This window comes from Ipomoea triloba, chromosome 10 (genome assembly GCF_003576645.1).
Source record: "Ipomoea triloba cultivar NCNSP0323 chromosome 10, ASM357664v1".
Taxonomy (NCBI): Eukaryota; Viridiplantae; Streptophyta; class Magnoliopsida; order Solanales; family Convolvulaceae; genus Ipomoea; species Ipomoea triloba.
The window spans coordinates 7378855-7388829 of record NC_044925.1 but is presented as its reverse complement, the minus strand read 5'-3'; the positions used below and the strand labels follow the sequence as shown (position 1 = coordinate 7388829).

The 9975-nt window shown below is 35.3% G+C and overlaps 2 protein-coding genes across 2 annotated transcripts; one reads left to right on the top strand and one right to left on the bottom strand.

Moving 5' to 3' along the window:
* Positions 1 to 618: 618 nt before the first annotated feature.
* On the bottom strand, positions 619 to 3720 carry LOC116032609 (vetispiradiene synthase 3-like). The gene is made up of 7 exons (XM_031275263.1): positions 3575 to 3720; positions 2611 to 2878; positions 2142 to 2520; positions 1814 to 2032; positions 1570 to 1708; positions 1236 to 1481; positions 619 to 1127 (listed from the first exon to the last, which is right to left on the bottom strand). The coding sequence occupies exons 1-7, from the start codon at positions 3659 to 3661 to the stop codon at positions 831 to 833; spliced, it is 1635 nt and encodes a 544-aa protein (XP_031131123.1). The 5' UTR covers positions 3662 to 3720; the 3' UTR covers positions 619 to 830.
* A 3083-nt stretch (positions 3721 to 6803) lies between these two features.
* On the top strand, positions 6804 to 9648 carry LOC116032610 (premnaspirodiene oxygenase-like). The gene is made up of 3 exons (XM_031275264.1): positions 6804 to 7279; positions 7832 to 8275; positions 8703 to 9648. The coding sequence occupies exons 1-3, from the start codon at positions 6818 to 6820 to the stop codon at positions 9315 to 9317; spliced, it is 1521 nt and encodes a 506-aa protein (XP_031131124.1). The 5' UTR covers positions 6804 to 6817; the 3' UTR covers positions 9318 to 9648.
* Positions 9649 to 9975: the final 327 nt, after the last annotated feature.

Sequence of the window (9975 nt, the reverse complement as noted above, 5' to 3'; positions counted from 1 at the left end):
AGGCAAACTATCTCATATTTAGGCACGATTGAAGAACTTCCTCTAAACAATTTAGTGGCGGTTACCAACCACAGCGAAATAACAAAATAATAAATAACCTTTTTGGTGTAGTGGTCCTTCAATATTTTACAATTTTTCTTACCTTTGTTTGGTCTTTAGGTAGTTGAGAGGGTTGAATTGCAGAAAATTTTGACGGTAAGGAATGAGAATATCAATCATCTACGTGATCTAACAAGAATGGTGGCTCACTGCCCGCATAAACAGCTCAACTGGTCAAAATGTAAAGTTTGAAAATGAACTTCTAAAGTGAAGGGACTTCTTATGTTCAGTAAGCAAAAATTTAGGAAGGTGACCAAAAAGAAAGAAATGCAAGTGATTAATTGGACATAATAAAGATGGGTCACTGTGGGTCACCATTCTTAAAAGTTCTAATCTCCCGAATCTCTTCTAAAATCTTGAGAAAAACGAATGTTATCCATCAAGGAATTTCACCGCTAAAGTGATGATGTATTATATCACAATCATCTTCCTCCAAGATTTTCTCCAAAGGCCATTTTCAAGGTGCACCTTGCATAAAATAATGTGCATGCTCGTTCCTAGCCTTGGGAATTGGGATCGGATTAAAGATGCATGCTAAGAAATTTATTAATCACCAAATTTAAGAATCAGTTACATAGAGGAGGAGAACAAGTTCCTCACAAATACACAATGATGAACATATAAAATAATTGCCCTACCACAAGTCCACAACTCAACAAGCTAAGACTTGCTCATACGACATTTTATTAAATTAAATACACAACATATATGATTAAGGTTTAATTAACTAATTATACTGGTATAGGATCCACGACTAATGCAATAATGTGAGGTTTCAGAACTTTTTCAGGATGAGTATATCCGTCTTGGTTGTGCTGGTATGTGACAAAAACAATTCGAGCAAGATTCACGATACGTAAGAGAATCTCTGCAGGAACAGGTGTTGGTTTAATGAGCCCTTCATTCAAATCCTTCAGGCCAAGTTCAGCCATTTCTTGAAACTTTTCCATTGCCTTTTCTTGTGATACGCAATACTCCTTCATGTAGCACTCAATGCCTGTTGTAACTTGCCCTCTATCTTTCTCAACCTATCAAAATAGAATCAATAATAATAATAAGTAGTTCATGTTAAGGTACATCTAAAGGAATTAAATTTGTTTGATCTATGTTTAAAATATAGACATCTGTAAGCTTACATCAAAGGTGGCTATGTCGTCGATGACCCTGCATAATGTAACACTTGCTTCAAGAATTCTAGGATTTTGCATTAACCAATCAAATACTTTGTCGTCAGCAGACTTCAAGCCATAGCAAGATATTGTGGCCAGCAAATAGTAAGTGCAACTAACAAATGCATTTCTAAGGTATTCAGCAAACACAGGCTTTTCTCCTTCAATGAACCACTTGGCTTCAATAAAGTAGCATCTCACAAGTTCCTTCATCTATATATTTAATAGATTAATCAGTTTTATATAAGATTTGATCAAACCAAATAAGACATCATATAACAAATTTACTATTCTTACGTACTCTTTCCATTGCATGTTGGACGACATATGATCTTCCTTCTTTTGAGAGATCCTTCTCATCTTCATCGAAAAGTTCTAACAGAGCTTTATAGCTAATTTTCATATAGTTTGGCAGCCGATCAATTTCACTAATGTCCCACCTAATTAAAGGCCATAAAAAAGGATAAACTTAATTAGAAAAATGACACCGACATACATATATAAATGAACATATATACATTAGTATATTTTTGTGTATATTATACCTTTGTATGACATCTGTGTATACATCTAATTCTTCTAAGGTACCATAAGCATCATAGGTGTCATCTAAAATCGAAACAATCGAAATGTTTTTGGCAAGCATGACACGAGCCTTAGAATAGTGAGGCTCAAAATATACTCCTAGTGCCCAAAAATAGCATTCAACTGCTCTATCCCTTGCATAAGGAAGTGTTGTGGCAAAGTCCAACTCTTTCCACCACCTACATACACGTACACATGCATGCTTGTTCAACAATATAATATAATTCAACAAAGTGATAATAACAAATTAAATTAGCTATATATAATTGTATGACGAATTGAACAAACCTTGATACTTCACTGAGCTCTTGCTTGTGCAACATCTGCAGCAAATTGAAATCCAATTTTGCAAAGCGCAGCAACACATCGTTCCTGGACGAGTCCTCTTCTTCTTCGTACACCGATATGAAAAAGCGCGTTTCGATTCTGGGCATGCCGGTGTGCAATGGCTGATCCAGGGCATGCGTCACCAGCTTTTTTAAAGTGCTGTTGGGTTCTAGAAGTGGTGCTGCAGATCGGAGACGAGTCGCCGCAAAAGCGACCACACCTTCTAAAATGTCGTCACCGTGTGTGCTCACGTACGAAGCTTCGTACAAGCTCAGCAGACCCTTCACATCAAAGGTGTCTCTGAATTTTCCATTGCTGTCAACAAAGTTGCTGAAAATATCTACATGCACGTTGTACAAAGTCAGTAGTACTCAAAATTAGTTAATTTAGTGATAATCCCGGCTAATATATATATAAATTAAGAAATTACCAGTAGAAATTTTGTAACCATGTTGCCTGAGCAATCGAAATTGAAGAGCAACGGTTTCCAAATCATGCGAGTGCATGGGGTGGTGGGTATAAATATGTTGGAGTTGATCATCAATCTCTTTCTCAAAGTGATATGCTATTCCAAGGCGTTCTAGCAGATCGATGAATTTTAATTTCTCCGCCACATTACTGCTTCCTGAAGCAATCTGCAGCGTAGCCCTTATTTGCTCCTTCAAAATTTCAATCTCTCTTGCGTATTCTTCAGCAACCTGCAAGTATATATTTATTAAATTAGAAGCTAGTGTAAGGTTTTCCCATATAATATGTATATATTATATATTATGAGCCTTAATTATATGGTGCAAGTGTTTGTTGGGAGAACATACTTTTAGGGTTAGTCTATATTCCAGATAGGCCATACATTATATAAAGCATGTATTAATGGGATACAAGACATGTATCATATAGCACATAAAGTTAGGTACTCTCAGAATAATACCAATACACCATATAGATTGAATTATGAGTTAAGTATGAGACAAAACTACTAACACTCTACAAATTTACCGTTTAAAAAAGTAAATTTCCACTTTCACTACTAGGAGGTTAGGTTTCTGATAGATTCTATGCATACCAGATAGGCCACCTACTAAATAAATAAATAATGTCTAATATATATACTCCCTCCATTCCGAATTAGATGTCTCATTTGCTTTTTGCTCGCTTTTTAAGAAATTAAAGTAAGTGTGATGTGTTTCCTAATTATGCCCCCAATTTTTTCACTTTTGAAAATAAAACTATTAAAAAAAGCAAAAGTTAAAATTAGGAAAAGTAGAATGATGGTGATGTTCAATTTTGAAAATAGGACAACATTTTGGAACAAATTAAAAAAGAAAGTAAGACCGGTAAAATGGGACAGAGGTAGTAATATATATATATATATATATATATATATATATATATACCTGATTGTCTATTGAGAATGAATGGAATTGATCACCCCATAAACTAGGAGAGAAGTTGACGACAGGGCGTAGGATATTGTTTTCCATTATATTGCAAGCGGGAGTAGAGATCAGATCAACTATGAGGCCAGGTAGCTAGGTTATGTTGCGATGAAGAAATGAAGGGCAAGGCAACAGTATTTATACCCATACGAGGTTCTCATACGATACTATCCTATCCTATCTACAGCCGCCGCCGCCGCCGCCATTAAGGAAATAAGTTAAAATTTAATTTGTTTTCCTAGGATGGGTACGTATAAATTCTGATCTGCATGCATGCCAAAATAAGGCATATTCAATTCAACAAAATAAGGCCAATCTGATAACTTAATCTGAACTAGCTGACGTTGGGGCTGATGAAGAAAAATCTATGTTCCCACAAGCAGAGCAGCAGCTGACGGAAGAATTAAATTTGGACTTTGTTTCATTCCTTATCCTTAAACATAAATCTATGTCATCTGTATCTTAAAATACACTTCAAATAAACTTCTTATATTAATAAGGACTTAGAAAATAGAAACAGCTAACCAATTGATATACTTTTATATTTTGACGTAAAACTATTATATTTTCATCAAAAGTATTACATTTTTCCTTATAAGCAGTATTGCAAAAATCCTATCTAGGCAATGACTAATTATATTGCTACCTAGCGTATCATCATAATTGGTGGTCTAGGCGGCTGATCGGCTAGGTGGCTGACTAGGCCGTTTAAGTGCCGCCTAGGCATCGACTAGGACGACTAGGCACCAACTAGGTCGCCTAGTCGGTCGATTAGCTATTGTTACATTCCTAAATTGTTCAAACTTTAGATATTTTTTAAGTTAATATTTAATATTTTAGTATTAAATATTAAAATACGGAGTATTAAATAGGTTATAATTATCAAGTCTTAAAATTTTTAAAATATATATAAAAATAAAAATAAAATAAAAAATGCACGGGTGCCTATATTAATCTCCGATCCACCTAGGCGTCCCGAACGCCTAGTGGTTTTTTCAACCACGCTTATAAGTAATGTTAGTCCGTGTTTATTACTTGTAAGCGAAAATGTAATATTTTTAAAGAAAAATGTAATACTTTTAAATCTATATATATATTCAAAAGTATTAATTTTTTAATATAAGTAGTAATAAACATGTTATTCATATTAGTATTACATGCATTTTTTACTGTATGTATTATATTTAATCTTGACTCGGATCCGTCTAACTAACAAGAATTAATGTTTAAGTTTGCATAGAAAAATTGATAATTATTAAAATGTATGGTATACCATATGATTATTTAAAAGAGGAAAGTTCCCACTGTTTCATATATATCTTCGCCGTTCATGCATTGCCAAGTGCCAACCATAGACGACTCTTGTTTTAACATCACTACATTTGTAGTACGTAGAATATAGCTGGGTTTTGGTCCACGTTCTACTAGCTATACCTTGTACGTAAGTAATCTCAACTATCTGACGGATGAAGAAAAATCTATGTTCCCACGAGCAGCAGCTGACTGAAGAATTTAATTTGGACTTTATTTCATTCCTTATCCTTAAACATAAATATATGTCGTCTGTATTTTAAAATACACTTCAACTAAACTTCTTATATTAAGGACTTGACAAATACAAACAGTTAACCAGTTTATATATATATATATATATATATATATATATATATATATATATATATATATATAGGGAGAGAGTCATAATCATGTGTTGTAGCTCCTTAACGTGTGATCAGTGCGACCGCACTACTATGTATACAAATATACACCACTCAATGTTAAAAAATGCACCATACAAATATGCATCATTAGGTATGCATCACCAAAAAACACAACACTAGGTATGAAAATATACACCACACAGTGTTAGCAAATGCACCATTAGGGGCAGGAGAGTTATGGTGCATTATTTTAGGCGTGTGGTGTGTGTTTTGGTGTTTTTGTGTATTTTCATTGTGGTGCGTTTTCTAACATTGAGTGGTGCATTTTCTAACATTGACTCATGCGAACAGCACCGATCCCACGGGAAGGCGCGACCACATTTGAATAGATTCCTATATATATATATATATATATGTATGTACGTATGTATGTATGTACGTACGTACGTATGTGTGTGTGCTTACGCAGTCAGGATAGAACAAATGCCTAAGAGAGGAATGAAAATTGATTGCAGTCATTCATCTGTCTAGATCTAACAAATTATATGTAACTTTTTTTAAAAAAATGCGGTGACATTTTTATAAATAATTCAAACTTTAGTACAAGTAATATGTGTTATAAGTGTAAATAATTGGTGCAAGTGCTAGATCTAGACAGATGGATGACTACAATGGGTTCTCATTTTTATTCTGGGCATGTAGTTCTCAATTGATCTGTCTCCTATATATATAGGATCACATTTGTGTGAGAAGTTAATATGAAACTGTAATACTTAGACTAAAAAATAGTGTCACATTTGTGTACGGAGACCATCTCACGGATCCTTATCTGTGAGACAAGTCGAATCGAGTCAAGTCAATAATAAGAGATTGTAAATTGTAATACGTACTTACACAAAAAATTGTTATACCAATTAGAAATAAAATAAGTATTTGTTACTTATAAAATAAGTGAAAAGTATTAAACTTTCATCAAAAGTATTACATTTTAGTAATGTTGGCCCATGTTTGCTACTTATAAAGAAAAATAAAAATGCAATACTTTTAATTCAAAATGTAAAAGTATTATATATATATATATATATATATATATATATTTATTTATTTATTTATTTATTTATTTATTTATTGTCATTTTCTATTTAATTAAGACAGGCCAAAAGTTTTTTGTTATTTTTTGTTATATTTTTTCAAAAGCTCATTAGTCATTATAGCTACCGCCGCAAAATTAAACATACGATATGATTATTCAAAAGACGAAAGCTACTTGTATCATATCTTCGCCACCCTTTTTTTTTTTTTGAAAACATATCTTCACCACCGTTCATGCATTGCCAACCACGCACAGACCACTCTTGTTTTAACTTCATTACATTTGCAGCTGGGTTTTGGTCTACGTACGTTCTTCTAGCTATTAGCTTGCACGTTTTTCAATTCTCTGGATTCAGGTCAAATTTGATGGCTAGCTGCTGCTATAAATACCATACCATCATCTATCTACAATACATACCATAACAAGTAAGCAATATTATTATTATTAATGGAGCTCCTCATCAACTTGTTCTGTTTCTTACTACTACTCTTCCTTGCGTTGGTAGCTAGAGAGCAGAACAAGTGGAGAGGTAAAAAATTGCCGCCCGGACCGTGGAGGTTGCCTTTCCTGGGAAGCATGCACCACCTATACGGTGGTGCAGCATCGTCTCCGCTCCGTCGATTAAGGGACTTAGCCCAGAAATATGGTCCCCTCATGCACGTCCAATTAGGCCAAGTTTGTGCGGTGGTGGTGTCGTCTCCGGACATGGCCAAATCTGTGCTAAAGACCCACGACCTCGCGTTTGCTTCCCGCCCCAAAATGTTGCTCGCCGACATTGTGTCCTATAACAGCTCTGACATCGTCTTCTGTCCTTACGGAGATTATTGGAGACAAATGCGCAAAATATGTGTGGTTGAAGTTCTTAGCACTAGAAATGTTCAGGGTTTCAGCACCATTAGGCGCCAGGAGGTAGGTATACCGTGTATATATATATATATGGAAAAAAGTTCAAATAAAATCCTAAACTTTACCTAAAAAGTCAATTAGGCACTTAAACTTTTAAAAAATGCAACTACACCATTTAATATGTTAAATTGGGATAATTATGAAATTCAAAAACCAGTAAATGACTCGTCATTGCAAGTCATTTCAGTTTTGGCGTAAAAATACGGCTACCGGCAACAATCGAACTGTCACTTGTCTCCATTCCATGGAGAAGGCGATTGGTCACCTTCCCCAACGGAAGGCGATCAGTTAGGAAATGTGACCGGTCGCTTTTCACCAGGAATGGCCACACCATCGCCGATCGCTAGATTTTCATGTCTGAACTAAAATGACTTATAATAGCAGGTTAATTACCTTTTCTTAGGCTTCATTGGCCCAATTTATAATGTTAAAAATTTAGAGACTTAATTGACTTTGTAGGTACAGTTTAGGAGCTTATTTGATATTTTTTCTAATAATAATAATAATAATGATAATAATAATATCGATCTTAGCTTCTTTAATATATTTGTGCAGGTATCCCGGCTCTTAGACTTTATTCGGTTGTCCGGCGGGCGGCCGGTGAATCTCACGGAAAAGGTGTTCCAGTTCACGAGCTCGATGACGTGCCGGTCGGCGTTCGGGTGTGTGTTCAAGGAGCAGGACGAGTTCATCGCCCTCATAAAGGAGGTGTTGATCTTGTTGGGAGGGTTCGACGTGGCCGACATTTTTCCCTCTCTCAAATTCCTCCACGGCCTCAGCGGAATGAAGCGCAAAATCTTGAGAGTGCACAACAGGATTGACGCTATCGTGGAAAACGTCATCGGCGATCATAGGCGGCAGAAGAAGACTTTGACGGCCGGAAAGAAGGTGGACACCGGTGGTAGCGAGGATTTGATCGACGTTCTGCTCAGGATGATGGATACCCATGACGGCTTTCAGTTCCCCATCACCATCCAAAACGTTAAGGCTATTGTGTTTGTAAGTGCATTATATTATATTACATTATTACATGCAGAATTAATATCCAATTTAGTCCACTATAGTGGTTTTTTAGATTTAGTTCTAAACTACTTTTTGTGCTTAATTAGGTACACAATTTTGACTATTTTACCCAATTGAGTCATCAATTGTTAGAATCACGGACTAAATCATAAAAATCACTATAGTTAATGATTAAATTGGATAAAACCACTATAGTCAAAAATTAAATTGGATAAAATTATCATAGTCCAAGACTAAAATTACTATAGTCAATGATATTACCAAGCTATATTAATAGATCATTTAATTGATCGACCACAAAAAATCGATTAAGACTAAATCGAGTAAAACTACTACAGCTGATGACTAAATCGGGTATTAATAACTCTAAAGCTAATAATGTTTGGACGCCCATATCATGCAGGATTTATTTACTGCTGGAACAGAGACTTCATCCACTACAGTGGTGTGGGCAATGGTAGAAATGTTGAGAAATCCTAGCATACTAGCCAAGGCTCAAGCTGAAGTTAGACAGGCTTTTAAAGGCGATTTCAACGAAGAAGACGTGGAGGATCTTAAATACCTGAAACTTGTGATCAAAGAAACTCTCCGTCTCCATCCCCCTTCGCCACTCTTAATCCCTCGAGAATGCCGGGAGGAAACCGAGATCAACGGCTACAAAATCCCACCCAAAACCTGGGTTTTGGTCAACGTGTGGTCCATAAGTAGGGATCCTGCCTACTGGGACCATGCTGAGAGCTTTTTACCTGAGAGATTTGAGAATAGTTCCATCGATTTCTCGGGGAATAACTTCGAGTTCCTCCCGTTTGGGGGCGGGAGGAGGATATGTCCCGGGATGTCGTTTGGTTTGGCAAACGTTATTCTTCCGTTAGCCAAATTGCTATTCCATTTTGATTGGGAACTCCCTCAAGAACCTCAGTATTCTAAAGGTTTGGACTTAACTGAATCCTCAGGAATCACTGCTGGAAAGAAGGATGACCTTTACTTGGTGGCAACGCCATACAACCCAATGATATGATAATAAATGTCAGCTCACTTTCAATTTGATTTTAATTATATTACTCAATAGGATATATTTACCAAAGGAATTTCTGCAAATCCGCTTTGAACAAATTTGTTTCTTATTGATCAAAAAAAAAATTCAGATTAAAATATTGTTGTACAAAAAGTGACATTATTATTCTATGTACTACCACCGTTGGAGCTAGGAGTGTTCATTCTTGCACCTCTCTTGTTGGTTCAGAAGGGTTGGGAAATAAGTTTAGAAGGATGTGAATAGACTTGCTGGATTTTAAAAAATTTTAACGATTCGTTCAAGTAATTCAAAAAGTAGTTACTTAAATGATTCATAGAGAATGTACAACAGAAATTATTTTTAACCTTTTAGTGATTTGCACGTGAGTTTGTTCTTTTAAATAATGATTAAGGTTTGGACGACGTCATAGATCAGTATGAAAAAAAATATGTAGTAAGGATATATATATATATATAGAGAGAAAGTTTTTATAGTGATTCGGCTAAATTAAATCAAATATACTCCACTCTTCTTCTTAAATTTCCTATGCATGTTTGCACTAATTCGTACAAAAAATCACTCAAGCATTATACACCAAACCTACCTTGAGTATCTAGGTTTTTCAACTCAACACTGAGTTTACTCCGCCTCTTTCTACTTC

Bases quoted from the DNA above. Each gene is read 5' to 3' on its own strand.
- LOC116032609 (XM_031275263.1), bottom strand. From the start codon at position 3,661: ATGGAAAACAATATCCTACGCCCTGTCGTCAACTTCTCTCCTAGTTTA. The intron at 2,033-2,141 runs GTTTGTTCAATT...ACGTGTATGTAG, and splicing joins GAGCTCAGTGAAGTATCAAG to GTGGTGGAAAGAGTTGGACT. The intron at 1,709-1,813 runs GTATAATATACA...GCCTTTAATTAG, and splicing joins TACACAGATGTCATACAAAG to GTGGGACATTAGTGAAATTG.
- LOC116032610 (XM_031275264.1), top strand. From the start codon at position 6,818: ATGGAGCTCCTCATCAACTTGTTCTGTTTCTTACTACTACTCTTCCTT. The intron at 7,280-7,831 runs GTAGGTATACCG...ATATTTGTGCAG, and splicing joins GCACCATTAGGCGCCAGGAG to GTATCCCGGCTCTTAGACTT. The intron at 8,276-8,702 runs GTAAGTGCATTA...CATATCATGCAG, and splicing joins ACGTTAAGGCTATTGTGTTT to GATTTATTTACTGCTGGAAC.